At 33.3% G+C, this 17,933-nt stretch overlaps 3 protein-coding genes across 4 annotated transcripts; 2 read left to right on the top strand and 1 right to left on the bottom strand.

Annotated features, from left to right (window-relative positions):
* Positions 1-565: 565 nt before the first annotated feature.
* On the bottom strand, positions 566-6,435 carry LOC120283558 (LRR receptor kinase BAK1). The gene is made up of 11 exons (XM_039290262.1): positions 6,131-6,435; positions 5,211-5,343; positions 5,041-5,112; positions 4,252-4,395; positions 4,015-4,086; positions 3,837-3,908; positions 3,634-3,746; positions 2,648-2,782; positions 2,232-2,573; positions 1,605-1,999; positions 566-1,375 (listed from the first exon to the last, which is right to left on the bottom strand). The coding sequence occupies exons 1-11, from the start codon at positions 6,213-6,215 to the stop codon at positions 1,064-1,066; spliced, it is 1,875 nt and encodes a 624-aa protein (XP_039146196.1). The 5' UTR covers positions 6,216-6,435; the 3' UTR covers positions 566-1,063.
* Positions 6,436-10,353: 3,918 nt separating this feature from the next.
* On the top strand, positions 10,354-11,308 carry LOC120283559 (nuclear transcription factor Y subunit B-3-like). Of its 2 annotated transcripts, none has more exons than XM_039290263.1 (2): positions 10,354-10,961; positions 11,044-11,308. In XM_039290263.1, exons 1-2 carry the CDS (start codon positions 10,490-10,492, stop codon positions 11,160-11,162), a joined length of 591 nt encoding a protein of 196 aa, XP_039146197.1. In that variant the 5' UTR covers positions 10,354-10,489; the 3' UTR covers positions 11,163-11,308. The 2 variants fall into 2 exon arrangements, with proteins under 2 accessions (XP_039146197.1, XP_039146198.1); XM_039290264.1 differs by having other exon boundaries at positions 10,360-10,895.
* A 531-nt stretch (positions 11,309-11,839) lies between these two features.
* Positions 11,840-15,450, top strand: LOC120250719. Its single transcript, XM_039259557.1, has 6 exons — positions 11,840-11,846; positions 13,049-13,383; positions 13,902-13,952; positions 14,056-14,189; positions 14,903-14,994; positions 15,080-15,450. The coding sequence occupies exons 1-6, from the start codon at positions 11,840-11,842 to the stop codon at positions 15,268-15,270; spliced, it is 810 nt and encodes a 269-aa protein (XP_039115491.1). The 3' UTR covers positions 15,271-15,450.
* Positions 15,451-17,933: the final 2,483 nt, after the last annotated feature.

Below are 17,933 nucleotides of genomic sequence, written 5' to 3'. Positions count from 1 at the left end.
ATAACTGACTGCCTATGGCTCAAAAATTGAAAGACTCAATAAGGCTCAAAAATATAAAAGATATCTTTAATCCATGTGACCTACAAGCACCCAGCCCATAAAAAAAGTTTCTTAGCAGTCTTTTGACAATAATATTTCATTTTATAATATGACCACTGTTTATTGTATAATAATACTTCAATATACCCATAGCTCTTACCTTGTATGAGCTTTGGGTTTCAATCTCAAGTCTTCTCCGAAACGACCCGATGCCCGCTGACAATAGGAGGCCGTTGCCACTTCCACAACTTTTTTTCACTACAAGGTAGTTAGGCATAACAATTTCCTGCCAATGATGCACACTAGGATTAAATTCTCCTCTCCTACTATATCTACACAAACCAAACGAAAAATAATTGACAAGGTGAACCTTTCATTGCATAATGGAATTCCTGCTAAGCAGTAAATAAAAAATCAGAAATGCATTACCCACCAACAAACAATCTAACAATGCCTGATTTAATCTAAACTGAATCAAATAAATTGGACGCCATCTCAGTTTAAATAAGAAAAAAAAAAGTCCCAATTTACAAGACACAAATCCAGCAATTATCAAATCAAAAGATGATACAAACATCCTATCATTATAAACAAAGGAAAATAATAACTTATGCAAGTACAACAACTATAATCAGGATTATTAGAGGGCCTTTTCAGGTATGAACTGCTTGTTAGTGTTGTGGAGACATCAGCAGCACTCAGGTTGTGTCAAAGAACATACTTGACACTGCACCATCTTTATCTCACAAACCCTGCAATTTCCCCCCAAGTTAACAAGGCAGCTGACTGCAAGCAACAACATCATGAAAACAATAAAATAACCCCATTATACATGATCCACAAATTACCGTCGATAAGACATAGTTTACATGCGTAGATGTGGGTGTGGGTTTCATTTGGATGTAGACTAGGGGCTTCTCTTCTTCTTTTTTTGGTAATTGTAGACTATTATAGCTCGGAGAAGATGAAGTGAAGGGTTACGGAAAATGGAAAAAAAAAAAACCTTGGTATGTATTCATTTGTGTCATCTCGGGCCTGATAATTCAACCGCAGGAAGATTGTATGTAGAGTCAATCATCCATTGTGAAGTGAGGTGAGGGGCCATCTCCTCTTCATGTCGTACCTCCACCTTCTGCCACTCCTCCCATCTCTCGGCAAGTCCATCCCCTTCCAGCATCCTCACCACTTCTGACATCTTTGGTCGCTCCATTGGAGAGCCCTGGGTGCAGAGTAATGCAACCTGGATGAGCGACTCAACTTCCACTTCTATATAGTTGTTTTGTAGGTCAGGGTCCACCAATGGCTCCAGTCTTCTGTCTTTCAAAAGTCCTTTCACCTGAGAGCAAGCAGCATACATAAAATGAGAGAGACTAGGTTGCATAAAGAAAGAAACAACAGTTATTCATGAGTAATTTTCAGCAGGACAACTTTCGCATCCATAAAAAACCAGAGTTTTGAGACCTTCGCTGCCTAGAAGTAAATGGCCCCAGTTTGCTAAGAGTGCACAAACTGCTAGTTATTTATGGTGAAGTGTTGCAACTTGTAAGAAAGTACAGAGAGCTCACCCAATCAAGCAACATGACATCATCATCATTTGCAAGCCGAGCAAGATCAAATGCCCTTTGTCCAGTGATAAGCTCCAGAAGCATGATTCCATAGCCAAAGACATCAGTTTTTTCGGAAGATTTTCCTGTGGAAAGGTACTCAGGAGCAATGTGCCCAATTGTCCCACGAACTGCAGTTGTCACATGAGTATCCTTGTAGTCCATAAGCTTAGCCAGGCCAAAGTCCCCAACAACTGCCTCAAATTCTTCATCCAATAAAATATTTGCCGCTTTGACATCACGGTGGATAATCTTTGGATCACAGTGATCGTGCAAGTAAGACAGCCCCCTAGCAGACCCCAATGCAATTCGTCTCCGAGTTGGCCAGTCGAGAGGTGGTTGAGATGGTGCACGCTCTACAAAGAAATAGACAAATAGTAGGTGCAATTGAGGAATTACCATCACTATGAAAAAAAAAATATTAAAATATAATGCACTAGAAAACATGCTAATCAAATGTGAATGGGCAGAATTCAAGCATGATGTAATAGGTGACACTTTCAGTGGCTCGGAGAAAGAAAATAGATCACACAGTTGCATATGTCCACATGCTTCATATGTAACAAATTATGGAAAAATTAGAAGTACCTCTTAGGCATGATGCAACACTTCCATTAGCCATAAATGGGTAAACAAGAAGCCGTTCTGTAGGTGTCATGCAAAATCCACGAAGACGAAGCAAGTTTCGGTGCACAGCCATGCTAATCATCTCTACTTCTGTCTGAAATTGAAGCTCACCACCTGGTGTGCGCTCTTCTTTTAACCTCTTTACTGCCACTAAAGAACCATCAGCAAGTCGGCCTTTGTAAACCTTTCCAAATCCACCTCTGCCCAAGATATTCTTATTGCTAAAAGTGTCTGTAGCAACTTGCAGTTCCCGAAGGGAAAACCTTTTTAGCTGGCCCAGATGAACTTCTGGATCCTCCTCAGCTGTGGAAGGCATGTAAATTATATTATATCACATCCACAGGCAAAATTTATTTATGAACCCAACAAATGCTTACCAGGCACATCGAAGAAATATTCTTGTGTTTTACGACGACGCCACCAAGCAAACCCAATAGCAGGTGCAGCAAAAAGCAGAGCAGCTCCGGCAGCAACTCCTCCAGCAATTGCTCCAGTACTAGAGGCACTACTTCCTGTAGTGATGACACTTACAGACTAGTTACAGGTGTAAGATGCAGTCAAATGATAGTTTCATATCTTTCATTCCATCTGACTTGTGCTTTATTTTGTAAATGAAGCGTGTAATATACCCATAATGCAGGGTGTTATACAAAAAATTAGGAAACAAAATTTACTGCATCAGAATGATGGTAGTTTACATGGACTATAACATTGGATGTGTTCCACAAGAGGGTTACCCCCAAGGGTCCAGCCAAACACTTAAAGTTAACCCAACCAACGATTTTTTAACAAATTATTTATTTAAATAAATATATTTTATATTAAATTTTCAAAAAAATTAGTCACATTAATACACAACTATCATTAATTAGGAAAATAAATTTTTAATCCTACAATATTTAGCCAGATCTGTATTAATTGAGTAGAAGTTTAGTCAATTTCATATAAAAGTTTTCCCTCCCAAACAATTTGCATGTTTCAAACCATAACCAACACAAAGCCCGGCAGCAGGAAGACAACAAAAAAAACTAGAGTACCCAAACAGCTGGTCTAAAATTCAAGTGACCTAAATTAAGAACTCGCAAGTCAGAGCCATATGATTCAAATTAAGCAGGCTTAAACATGAAAAAGATAAATGCCTACTATAAAATTTTAATTAAGCCAGAGACTCCATAATAACCACTTGGATATTTCAGCGACCAACAAAATTGAAGATGAAAAGAGCTCTAATTTATAATCAAGTTTTACTTCTTAATGCAAAAAAGCTAGAAGCAATCAAAACTATCACAAAAAGGATAAAAATGTTCTATATACAAAATAATTGCATAAGCTCCAGGGGACCAAAAAGCACATTAATTATCACCTGGAGATGATTGTGGTGTAGGTGGGCCAAATGGAGGTGGTGGGGAAAATGGGGGAGCACCAGGGCAAGGCTTATTTGTGCCAGGACCACATAATTGAGGGTTGTTGGCAAAACTGCAATATTCAGTATATATACAATATATGCAGTTAGCGGAAACACCATGACCAAGACTGAGACTTTATCAATATATGTAACCAAACTACCTGATTGGAGTAAATAAAGAAAATGAGCCTGAGGATGGGACTTCACCAGAAAGTTTGTTATTTGACAGGTCACTGAATTTTTATCCAAACCACAAGAAAACTTCAGTGAGGCTAAAAATCCTAAAAAAAAAAAAAGTGATATTGTTGATTGTTGTCCAGCAAGCACAGAGCAACTTACAGGACTTGGAGTGTGGTGATATTTGTTAGCGATTTAGGAATTTGACCCGTCAAGGTATTATTGTTAAGGCGGCTGTCCTCAAGCAGATCAAGGAGGAGAAGCATGTTAGAAGCCATACATAAGGTGAGATACAACTCTTAAATGGACAAATAGACAACAACATTGTGTAGCAAATATAACTTCTTCAAAGACTGAAGAAATTTGTTGCATCCACAGATAAGAGATAAATGTACTTACAGAAAGCGCAGTTTAGATAGATTCCCAAGTGTGTCAGGTATCACACTAGTGAAATTGTTTAGGTACAGATCCAAGCTCACCAGATTTGTCAGATTCCCAAGCTCAATAGGAATAGTCCCAGTGATGTTGTTACTATACAGTTCCCTATTGAGATTGATCACAAAGGTTAGGAAAAGAATCTCAAGAAATAGATAATATTTAAATAATGATGTTCCCCTTGTCTTAAAAACAAGAATTTATGATTGTCAGGGGAGTAGTACATGGGAGTAACAATTGGAGGCAATGTTCTCATCAAGTTCAAAAAACAGCTTAACTATTAGAAAAATGATAAAAGCAATAGAAATAAGGACAGTTTCACTAACAAGTAATTTTAGAGAATGATAAACTATGCCAAAATGAAAAGCTTCTAAATACAAATTTGTGAGCATTTTTTAAAAATAATAACAAGCTTTGTGTGGATATAATTTTAGTGACAATGGCAATGATAATTAATATCAAGATATGATTATTGGTGACATTATATAACTTAGCACAGTGGCTTCACGCTGTCATTGCCCAAAAAGAAAACAGACACAAAAAAAAACCCTCAATTGCAGATATTTTACTGGTATCAAAGGCTTCTTAGAAAAACTATCTCAAGTCCGTGCACCAGTAAACTTCACATCACAAATTCCTATAACAGGATTTGCGAAAACTCAAATATAAAAAACTTAGTAGAGCCTTGTGTTAAATGTTAGCTACAAAAAGATTAATGAATAAATCATTATTAATTCCAAAATGGTTACTTACAAATACTGCAGATTTTTTAGCTGACCAAGTTGGGGGACCAATGTGCCAGACAAGGCAGCATTTCCAAGATCACTGAAAGATGAAAAAATCATGGTAGATGCAATGATAACGTTCAGAGAGCAGAGAGCGAGTAAATGATGTTGCAAAAAAAAGACATTTATTTAACTTACACTCTAATCACACTATTGTCACTGTTACATGTAACATGGAACCATGTGCATGGATTAACCAAAGTTGCATCCCAACTCTGCAGAACATTATTAGGATCGGTTAAGCTGGTCTTCAACTGGTGTAAAGCATCACCTGTGGGCAGAGGATCACTAATGGTGTAAAAACTAAAAGCTGAATAAAAAAGGCCTTTCTTTTTTCTTCTTTAAAAAGACTCCCATTAACAGAGAGTACTTATAGTAACCTTCCAGGCACATTATTTATTGAAATTGAAGAGCTTATTATAGTTAAAAATTTTGATAAGACAAATAAAAAACTAGACATGAAGGCAGACTACAAGCAGAAAGAGTAAGACAACATTAATAAAAACAGAACTTTCACAAATAGTTCAGTATGTGACCAAATCAAAGCCAAGGACAAAACATTAAGGTCCTACAGAAATAGCAAACTAATAGCTTTCATAATAATCACCAAAATGAATAATCGAAACTAATGGAGTATATGGTTCCAAGTGATATCATAAAAAATAATAATAATAATATACCTCATAATACAAACAAAAAAAAAAATAATGAATTTAAGCTCAGATGATTGTTCCACAATAAACAATGGAATAAACACCAGAAGTCTAGAGAAAATCACACAATACCACAGAAATCACAGGCGATTCTCACATCCAATACTTGTTGGTTAGTTCCAATGAAAGCCTTATTTTTCCCAACTAAACGGATTGGATTCAACTCGCGACGCATAAAAAATCACCACCAGCCAAGAAACCCAATTTCTAACAGAATAAAAAAACAAAACTAGCTCTCAAGGTCTCTGGTTTTCAAAAAACCCATCATCATCTCAACAAAAATCACCAATAAACCATCACAGAAACCAGAACAAAAAAAGATCAATCCAGAGAGTAAACCAGTACCTTCCATATTGGCCAAAACCCTAGCCAGAGGATGAAACACTAAGATCATCACCAACAACCACGGAGTCACCACCTCGGGCTCCATCACCACCACTCTCCCACCCTCAAAACCCTACCTACACCCTCAGATCCATCCAAACCCTAATCTCCAGACACCAAACCAATCTCAACCCCCAAGAACCCCCAATACCCAACCATTCCCAGCAAGAAGACCACCAATCGGATCGCAATCAATCCAAGATCCCAAATACCAGAACCTCTTCCACCTCCGAAGCTGATTCACAGCTGAATCACTCGCAATTTCTTGCCCATTTTCTCTTAATTTTCAAAAAATTAAAAGAAATTTTTTTTTTTTTCTCGATATCCTTTTGTTGTCTTTCTGGTCAGCTTGTGAGTGAGGGCTTTGTAAGAGAAGAAGTCGTCCTCGTGGCGTGCATTTTAAAAACCCAAGCAGTAGGTTTTATCAAACACTCACTTTATCACCGTCAATACCACATCAAGATTCGAACAAGTACATAGATCAACGGTTAGATGTGCACCCTCATAGTGCGGCGATTTGGGAGTGAGAATATCAAGACTGGCGAGTGGGAGCGTGGGCCGCTGCCAGGCCCGAGTCAAAACCCCACCAACACCGCGCGATAGAAAGTGACCTGACTTGTTCTGGGGCCCACATATTGCCACGTAGGATGGTCCCAGTTGCTGACCTGGATATTCGATATTTATTAAAGAAAAAATGTGAAATTTTTTTTAAAATTTTATGTATTTAATAATAATAATGTTATTATTATAATAAAAAGGGGTCACCATCGGAGAACATTCCACGGCGAAAGGGCTAATGCTTTCCATTAGAAAACACTGGGTCACGCGTGCGGGTGATCTTTCTTGGTTGTTGTGACACGTGGCTTCATCTTAACCCTTTGATCGCCTTTTTATTGTCTTTTCCTCACGTGCACTTGTTTGTTAAATTAATTAAGAGATTAGTGCTACTAATCATGGGTGTGATGTATATTGTGCCCCCTATTTTTTTTTTAAAAAAAGATTATGTTTATTTTTTGTGAATTTAAAATTTTAGTTTGCTAAAATTTGATTACTAAATATGTCTTTGAGCTTTTTTTTTTAAAATAAATAAATTTTCAAGAGTATTGAATTTTTTGTCGACAAATGAGATGGAATTACCAACTAGATAAATAGTGTATGATGTATATACTGACAAAGAATTTTCTGGTTTCTACATCATAAAAAAAGACTGAATCTCTCAAATAACCACTCAGTAAAACAAAATTGAAGTTAGATAATTAATAGTTTTGATTTAAATTGAAATTTGGATCTTACATAGTTTAGTATCCCTACCAAAAATATTACCTGATTTATAAATATACGATCAAACAATTTCATATATTGATAATTTTTTTATTTGAAATTTATTATAGAATATGAAAGTAAAAGTTTTCAACCTTCCTTTTTGATGGGAATATTCTATAGGATATGCACTCTTCATGTAGATCTATGAAATTTAAATATTATTAAATATTATTTATTTTTTGGCATTTGTTAATACAAAAGGTTAGAATAATTAAGCACAACTAAAGTGAGACAAGCTAGAGTTTAAACTTTAATTTTAATATATTTACATATAATAAGCACTATCTGTCTCCATTTAAAGAGCGAGGGCAGAAAGTTCTCTACTCGCCCGCGTGGATCCATATCACCACTTATATTTACAAATAACCTTTTAAAGTTTTAGTTAGTTACAATTTTGCCATTACACATATTGAGTAGTTTTGTAAGTCGTTTGAATTAGATTATATGGTTCTACTTGTATAAATTCTATATTTTTTAGTTTGCTCTATATTGATAAACATTTAGAGTTGTTTTTTGTAAATTTATATATGTTAGTTCATTGAGAATGTTGAATAGTTTTTATATTTTTCATATGTGGATTAATATTAAATAATTAAAAAAATTAAAATTCATATATGTATTAGCATAGGAGATTCGCATGAGGCAGTTTCCCAACCAGGACGGAGATGGAAGGATTACTCCCCCTTATTGGGGAGTTGGGGACTAAAAGTTCTCCACCCCACTATCATCTTAATCCAATGACAATAAAACGTGGCCTCATTAATTATTTAATTCTATTTGAAGGTAAACTCCAAGATCAGTCAAAGATTCTTTTATTCAAATGAATTGAATATATTATAAAATTTCTCCATTTTATTTGTTCCAATTGATGTTTATATATCCTTAGAAGTGTTGAAAGAGTTTTAGATGAACCCAATTGTCTTTAGATAATTTTGATTAGATTAGAGAATTATTTCATGTCATTATATCATTAGTTGAATGAATAAAATTTTTCGCAAAGTTTAGTCAACCACAAAATAATATGATCTCGCTTTGCCAATCAAGATATTGAAGTCAAGCATAAATAATAATAAGAAAAAAATCATTTCAATAATAAGAATTGATTAATTAAATAATCATTAATTAATTGAAGTCAATCCTAGTAAGCATTTCTTAATTGTATAATTAAAGTTGCGGCCTGTTAAGATTTCAAAAAACACTCCCTTTGAATTAGATATACAATTATAAACATAAAAAATATTATATTTGAACAAGTAGGCCCTATGTAAATTTTAAATAAAATAAAATCTCCAATTTATTATTTTAAGCAAAGCCATTATATAATATATTTTGATCAATGAATTAAACTCAATAATTTTTTTTATAATTTATTGTTATGAATGTGTCACAACTTAATAGCAAGAATACTAGTTTCTTTTCTTTAGTCATTTTCATGTCTCCTTTTATTTGCTTTTAGTTGTATTATTGCCGGCCAAAACTATGTACCATATTAAAAAGGCTCAACTTTTGATTGCTTCTAGACTAATTAATTAATCTTTTTATGATCTTAAAACAAGCTTTAATCAATTAACATGTATTCATTCATTCATGACAAGAAAGAATGGTATCAAATGTCACTTTGTAGTGGTCCTAGCATCTCTTCTGTCTTATTCTTCTACTAGAAATTAATCTTTTTCCTCACTCTAAATTTAATTAATTAATTTTATTTTCTGAAATATATTAACAATATTAAACATCTCTAATTCTTATGTCACGTGATCGACTAATCACAAAACTAGGTAATATTATTTAATATCAAAATTGAGAAATACGTTAATTAATTAAAAATTTTGACTGGAACCATTTTATATACTAGCTTAGCATTGGAAAAATATAAGCATGTTTGATAATATAAGACCATACAAAATACTTGTCAACCATTCATTGAACTTCTAAACTCCATTACAAGAACATCAATATCAAAGCATTAATTAAATGCAAACTTTTGTCTAAGAGAGAGGACACTAATTAGCTAATAACATTATGTATTTAAGTAGAAAGACAAAGACTTAAGAAACACATCTCATATAATATGAATATATATATATAATCATCATCATCATCATATGGCTTGAGCACAAAGAACAGACATTTGGCAAGAGCTTGTTAAGGGATTAAACATGACTTCGCTTTTTTGGCACATTATAAACATGATAATTAGAAATCTTATGTGAGAATGGTTGTAAATAGGCTTGCATCCACTGGCATACATACACATACACACACACACATATATATATAGATATATATATTCTTCTCTATTATTATGTGATGTGATTGGCAAGAATCTTGGTGAGACATGAGAAGCTAAAGTTGACGTTACAAGCATCAGCCTTATACCCTTATCTTTTTCCCTTTTTATTTATTTATTTTTTTTAAAATGATACCTTGTTGAATTTTGCCATCATTTAATATTCATTAATTACTACAAAAAAAGAAAAAAATATCATAGAGTCTAGCTAGCTAATATTTGAAAATAAATTTAAGAAATTAATGTGAGTACGTATATATTTAAATAGAAAGTAAGATATATAGAATGGAAGGTGAATATGAAAAAGAGCTAAGATTCACCAAAGGTGGCCAAGCCCAATTATTTTGTTTCAAGAATTTTTGTTTAGCTTTATTAAAGTCTACATCCAAATCTCTTTTCCACATGACCACTTCTCCATCTTTCTCTCTTTCTCCATCCTTTATATCACCACCTTCTTCTCTTCTTCTTCATCTCTTCATCATCGATCTTCTTGATCATTTATATATATATATACACACACACACACTAGTCCTCTCTTTCTCTCTTAATCTCTCTAACCTCTTAAAAAATATATATATATATATATATATATATATGTAATTGTTAAGCTTAATAGTACTCTTCTCTTGTCTTCTTTCTTTCTTTGCAATATATAGAGATATATAGTTTAAATTTTTGTAATCTCTTGAGAATTAAGTGATTCATTGATGAAAGGAAGAAGAATTCAGCAATCAAGTCCGGTAGGAAGCCCACCATCAGACACAGAGTCAAGTGCCGTGGCCGGAAACTCGTTGGACAACGGCTCGAAAGAACAAGACAGGTTCCTTCCCATAGCCAATGTCAGCCGTATCATGAAGAAGTCTCTCCCCGGCAACGCCAAGATATCGAAAGAAGCTAAAGAGACAGTGCAAGAATGTGTTTCTGAGTTCATTAGCTTCATCACCGGTGAAGCCTCCGACAAGTGTCAAAGAGAAAAGAGAAAAACCATTAATGGTGATGACCTTCTTTGGGCCATGACAATATTAGGGTTTGAAAACTATGTAAGCCCTCTCAAGATATATCTCAACAAGTATAGAGAAACTGAAGATGAGAAGAGCTCCATGGCAAGACAAGGTAATTATGAATATCATCACTCACCTGCTACTCATCATGAGAAGTTCACTGGTTATACTGGAAAAGGTGCTGCGTGCTTCAAATTAACCTTAAACCCTAAACCTAAATCCAAACCCTAACCCTAATAATTATATTGGCATGCATGCAGGGATGAGTGGTGGTGGTGCTGGTCTTACACAAGGGTTCATGGGACATGGAGGAGGTGGAGATGAAGATGGTGATGGTGATGGTGATGGTGATGGTGATGTTCATAGAGTTCAGTGGTGAAGGATGATGAAAGAATAGTTACAGCTCTAGTGCATGATACTGTTGCTTAATTATTCTTAGCTTTAACTTCTCTGTGTCTCTATGAAAGTTATTCTTCTTTTACTTTTCTAATATGAATTCATATATAAAGTGGTATTTTATGATTCCTTTCTTACAGCATGCATGCATCATTCAATTAATTGGTTTTGTTCTTTGATGAATGATGAGATCTTTATATATATGATCCAAAGTATAGTGAGTCAAGTCAATATATATATATATATATATATGTGTGTGTGTGTGTGTATTTTAGAAATTAATCTATGTGCATGTGCATGTTACTAATCATGCCATGACTTGATTTGTAATAAGAAATTAAACAACAATTATACACAATCTCTTTTCTGCATCTTCTTCTCTATTTATTATATAGAAACAATACCATCATTGATCACTTGTTTATGTACTTTAAATGCAAAGTCACAGTTATCATATTCAAAGTGATCACATACAGCTTAAACAAAAAAGAAATTAATACACATGCAGATGCAGGAGCAGCAGACAAATTTAAAGCTAGCTATTTGCAAATTATAAACGAACTATATATATATATATATATATTAATCCCTTTCTCTCTCTCTCTCTTTTGTTTAATTAATTGACAGGAGCATTGGCAAGTTTCACTGGTTTTGCTGTTGATGTGTGGTTGTTGGTTTCTCTTTCAGTTATTTTATATATGTTTGCAGATGTGAGGGTTAAATTGGCAGCAGCAACAATAGATGTTTGTAATCTCTAAATTAACAAATTTTGATATTGCATATATAACTCAAGAAAATTTATCAATTTAATGAAGTATTTATTATGTCAATATTCGATATTAAAAAGAATTAGAAACTAGTTGATGATGATATGGAATTAATAAAATATATAATAATTTTGTTAATTTATGTAAAAGATATTTTACTCCGAGGTTAATCCAAACGGTAAAGGTTTAGATCGCTTAAATAAATAATTTCAAACTTAGAATCATTGTGTAAGTAATAAAAACACAACGCTATCAACATTTTGCTCCATATAATTGGTTTAGAGGTTGTGTAGTCAATATATATATATATATACACTAAATATCATCTTTGGATATACATAGACATTCAAAGATAATGATGAATGAAAAGCTAAAAGAAAAAAAGTGACTGAGAGGGATAGGTGAAATTAGGATTAAAAACGATCGGGAAGAAGGGGTGTTGTTGGATGTTAATCCAACTGGGTCTCGCAGATGTTTATAGATTTTTAAATTTTACTGGCGTTCATAAAAAGACAGGAGCTCAAATATGTTTGTCTATATACTGACGTTCATAGAAGATAGGAGTTCAAATGTGTTTGTATATATATATTATGAAAAGTACAAAAATATCCAAATCAGTCTTTTTTAATATAAAATTTTTTTTAGGTGAAAACTCAAAAATAGAAAATTTCTCTAATACTTTATATTTGAACTATCTCATGTAATAATTTATAATAAATAAATAAATAATTTCTATTAAATGTTCAACTGAAATTAGATTTTCTTAAAAAAAAATTCTTTGGTTTTTTTTTTTAAACAAAAACACATGTTTTGCACTTACATAAATGACAACACAACTCTAATTGTGTAAATAGTACTATAACCTAAATTTATGTATATATGTATCTATACAATATTACACATTTGCATTTTTAATGAAAATTATATTTACTTTTATATACCCCCACAACATTTCACTAAAATTAGCCACAACTAATTTAGTAATTTTACGTTATTATGTTAGTCTTAACAGTGAAATTAAAGTGAAAACAAAATATATAATTAAAGTTAAAAAAAATTATAATAATAAACGAGGGGGTAAATGTGAAAAACCCAAAAAAAGAGTTTGTTTTTTCATCGTCTTCCTTGAGAGTGCTGAGATGGGGCTTTGTTAGGCACGATCGATGTCTCGGTTTCCATTTCCTCGGTCTTTTCACTGCGGCATTCCATCGAACACCTTGCGTGATTCTCAACAACCATCGGATCACTAGGGCTAGATTTCCATGCTCAGCCCTTAGAACCAATCAATCACTTCCTGTTCGACCCTTCTCCTCTCTGTCTTTCGATCCGCTTGCTCTTACCTCTGCTGTTGGGTCTCCTCCCTCGTCTTCTCTTCTTAACTCCAAGTGGAGCCTTGATCTCCGGCATATTTACCTCCTCAATCTAATTGCTTGCTCGGTGAGCTCTCAAAGTTTTGATTTTTTGTGGCTTTTGATTTGATAGTTAGCGCTAAATGACTTGTTAGTTTTGTGGTGAATAGAGTTCGTATTTGATATCACGTCTTTGTGTTTTTGCTGCTGTTGAGGATTGTCTAACATTTGGAGATTTAGTTTTTGTTTTGATGACGAGTATCAGAGGAAATGTCTTTGCTTGGATCCTGAAGTTGAATAAATGAATGGATAAATCTTCTGATTTTTTTTTTCAGTTTTGATTAAAAATTCAATTTTTATTTAAGAATTGGAAAGTTATCATGTACTTGCTTGATTGCTTGAAGTTTTGGGGGGCATTTCATTTGGCATTTAGTATGATTTCTGAAATGAAACGCTCTAGTTGATTCAAGTTTCAATTTTATGTTAAGCATTTCTGAGTGTCAGCAGATGAAAGAAGAAGGATTGTGGCTTTTCTAATTCTATATTGTGATAAATGAAATGTTTTTTTAGATAATAATGTACTTGCTGGATTGTCATTTGTTGCAGGCTGCCATATCTACAGCATGGCTATTCTTCTCAGCAATTCCATCCCTTCTGGTGAGTGGTTTTTGAGAATTTGGGTTTAAACTCTTTATCTGAATGCTTCTATGACTAATGAAAGCTCTGTTTCTCCACCTTTGTATTTTTCCGAAAAGGATAGGCTGTCAAGGAGGCAGCAGAGTCACTTGATAAGTTGCTCAATGTCACCGCGGAGGAGCTACCAGATGCCATGGCTGCAGTGAGATTGTCTGGGATGGAGATTACTGACTTAACTATGGAGCTCAGTGACTTGGGGTTGGTTTCTATTTTCCCTCCTTCTTTTACTTATTGTTTGTCTTTGAGATGGTATAGGCTTTGTGAAGCATAAACTGAGATATTTCGATGTTTATACTTTTCGTGCTTGAATATCCTTAGCTATCAAACAACGAAAATTTGCTTCAGCTTTAAGTTTTCCCCCATTAAATTTAGAAGTGTTCTCTATTAATTAACAAAATTAATCGATTAGCTCTTTTTATGCACAAATACATTTCCAATACCAGATGAGATGAGATGGTTCATTAAAAAAGAATGTCTTGACTCAAGGTATTTCTTCTGACTTGGAGTTTTTGAGTACCTTGTTGAGCTCCATTAAATTTAGAAGTGTTCTCTATTAATTAACAAAATTAATCGATTAGCTCTTTTTATGCACAAATACATTTCCAATACCAGATGAGATGAGATGGTTCATTAAAAAAGAATGTCTTGACTCAAGGTATTTCTTCTGACTTGGAGTTTTTGAGTACCTTGTTGAGCTCCATTGTCTCTTTATAAGCTGCTAGATTTAGAGTTTCACAATTTCACCCAACTTTTTATTATTGATACAATATTTTTTATGAATAATAATCTTAATCAGATTAATTCAGTTCTTCCTATTACTGACCTTAAACAGACCAGAACACAGTTTAGTGGCTTGCATTGTGCTTTTGTGTTTGTGTTGTATGATCCCTGTGGACATTCTGATTCTGCAGCCAGGAAATAACAGATGCAGTTAGAAGCTCAACCCGAGTTATTCGTACTGCCGAAGATAGACTACACTATTTCACTTCCATGACACCAACAGGTTTGATAATGTCTATATCTATGTCGCGCGAATACAATGCATTATGAATTGAGTCTATTTTTTCACTTTATTTTCACTTGTTCAGTATCAATGCAGTTGCAAGATGACTCTAACAACAGGATGGACAGTCCAATTGTGGCTAAAACAGCGAAGAACATGCGAGAGGGGATCGCAAAAGGCCGTATTGTTTTCAGTGTTTTAATAAATGTCATGAAGTTTTCCCGGTGGGCATTGAACTTCTTTGGTGATCGACGAAAGAAGAAGCTGTCTGTTTGAAACGTTTTAATGGTTATACGTTGAAAGAATGTTCATCTACAACCATGTTACCAGTAATGTGTGAGATTGTTATTTATTTATTTCTCTTTAGAATGTTTTGTTTCTTTGCCAAACAGTGATTCCATTAGGTATGCATTTGAACATGAAACATGATAACTTGAATAATGTACATTTGTTCACTGATTTGGGGTCAAACATTGGAACTTCAAGTGTTAGAAGGATGCATGATACTGTAAATTTGAGCAAATTTATATATATTATTCACATTTCCCATGTATTGGGTTTGAATTTTGAGAGGATATATATATATATATATTGTCATCTCATCCAGGGGAAAATATGATTTTTATGATGATATATACACACACAAGGGTATACTGTTTTTTTAGAAGTCAATATAAAATAAAAGGTTTAATTACCAGATTAGTCTTTCTATTATAGTGAAAGTCTTGCTTTCAATCCCACTATTATTTTTTTGTCTTTTCCGAAATCACTCTATTTTTCTTATTTAGTGAAATCTGAGTCCTTCACTCTTATATCGTTTTGTCGTAGAAGGTCTCATAAAAAGACTTATATTTCATTAAATGGTAAAATAAAAAAATCCCAGAAGGACAAAAAATAATATGGGGACTGAAAGGACACTTTCACTATAATAGAGGGACCAATCAGGTAATTAAAGCTAAAATAAATTAAAAAAAAAAAAAAAGTAAATAAGCTGAAGGAGGCAAATCATTCCATGAAATATTACAAAGTTACAACAAGCAACAACACAAAATTTACAAGAAGATCATCTACACAACTATAGAAACTGTTTTTAGATTGGAAATCAATTCCCAACATTCAACAAAACCATAATAACTGATACAGTAAAAACATAAACAACTCCTAGTCTTCAGTATCTTTGTTGAAGTAATTAATCTAGTTGATCTGGCCACCTCTCCCTGGGTCTGGTGCTGGCCTTCTTGGCATCCTTCTTGCCAACCCCTGGATCACTGTCACATTTTCCTGCAAAAATACCACACCATTTCAAACATTAAATCATACATATATTTATATATATAATTATTCAAGAACTGTTAATAAGGGAGAGAGTAGTGTATGTACAGTGGTAGTGATGACACCATAGTTTTCATCTTGAGTTGCTGCATTTGAAGATTGAGTTGGGAAGAAGAGGTTCATCATGAGGATGTAAGAAACCTAAACATCCAAGAAAAGCTTTGAAGATGCTGCAGTGAAACAAAGATAAGCATGGATGAGCATATCCCCCATCAATATCATCATCACCATCATCTCTCTTCTTCTTCTTCTCCAACTTCACTCCTTCCTCCATCTCTTTTTAACCTTTCTTTATTTCACTTTCTCTATTTCCTATCTACTTTGTCTTTGAATCTTGAATCTTGTGAGTGTTTTCTTCTCTCATCCTTGCTCTCCATTAATTCCAAGGTACCCTACTTGTTTACTTGCATGGTGCTTAATGGAGTGGTGTCTACTGACTTAAATGACCCTGTGTACCAAGATGAAATTACCAAAATGTCCTTAAGGGTGAATAATTTTACTATTTAAAGCAGGGATTATTATTTATTAGAATGAGCTAGTTTGATGATGTGTTCATGTAAATGCCCTTTTCATGGACATTGAAGAAGGGTATGAATGGAAATTAATGCAAAGGGTTGGTAAGTTATTAGAAGATGTATGTTTGATAATTAATAGGAATAGACTGGAGCAACACCCACTCTCGGAGTCTGAGCACACACAGCACAGGACACTTTTCAAGGGCTGCCCTCTGACCGCTCTTTACTTATTTACATCTTTATATATATATATATATAACAGAGACACCTGTTCCACACTCACTTGGGCAAATCATAATAACAAGACTATTAAAATTTTGGGTAATTTTTGCGGGCTCACTAAACTTTCACTTATTTTTATTTTAATAACTGAATTTTTATATTAATTTAGTCACTCAAGTTTAATTTGATTTATCGGTAATAAATCAAAGATTTTAACCCCCAATTAATTATATAATTGTCTGAAAATCTGAGTCAGTTTTCCCTATAACACATTATTAAGTCAAGCATCATTTATTTGGGGCAGAAATTCTTTGATTTACCCCATGAAAATTAAATTAAAAGTTGAATGACCAAATTGATATAAATTGAAGTTTGATGATGAAAGGTGAAAAATGAAACTAAAGTTTAGTGACTTATTAAAAAAATTTCTCGTATTTTTAATTGTTTATAGTAATAATTTTCCGATGAAAATCGAAATTAATGAAATTAAGTATTTATACATTACCGCAAATTTGTATGTGGAGATTTAAAGATGTGTCTGATTATAAATATTTTATAAATTATATTTAAAATAGCGAAGCAAAATGTAATTGCAGAGGAAGTTATGATAAAGAATATAATCAAGATTTACGCCCATTTTTCAAGATATGAAGAAATAAAAATTTCAAGACATATAAATAAACTCTAAGATTTATAAAAAAATAAAAAAAAAAAAATTTAGAATGTATTCTTCCAAAATGTCAACTTCAAACACAACTAAAACATTCAATTTATAGTTCATATTTTGTATCTCATGATTCTTATAAATCTAACGTTAATTTTAGATTTTTTTTTAAAATGTGGTATTGAAAAAAAAATTCTTAAAACTGG

Source organism: Dioscorea cayenensis, chromosome 19, assembly GCF_009730915.1.
Source record: "Dioscorea cayenensis subsp. rotundata cultivar TDr96_F1 chromosome 19, TDr96_F1_v2_PseudoChromosome.rev07_lg8_w22 25.fasta, whole genome shotgun sequence".
Classification (NCBI taxonomy): Eukaryota; Viridiplantae; Streptophyta; class Magnoliopsida; order Dioscoreales; family Dioscoreaceae; genus Dioscorea; species Dioscorea cayenensis.
Note: the sequence above shows the minus strand (reverse complement) of the source record. Positions and strands in the feature narration are given on the sequence as shown.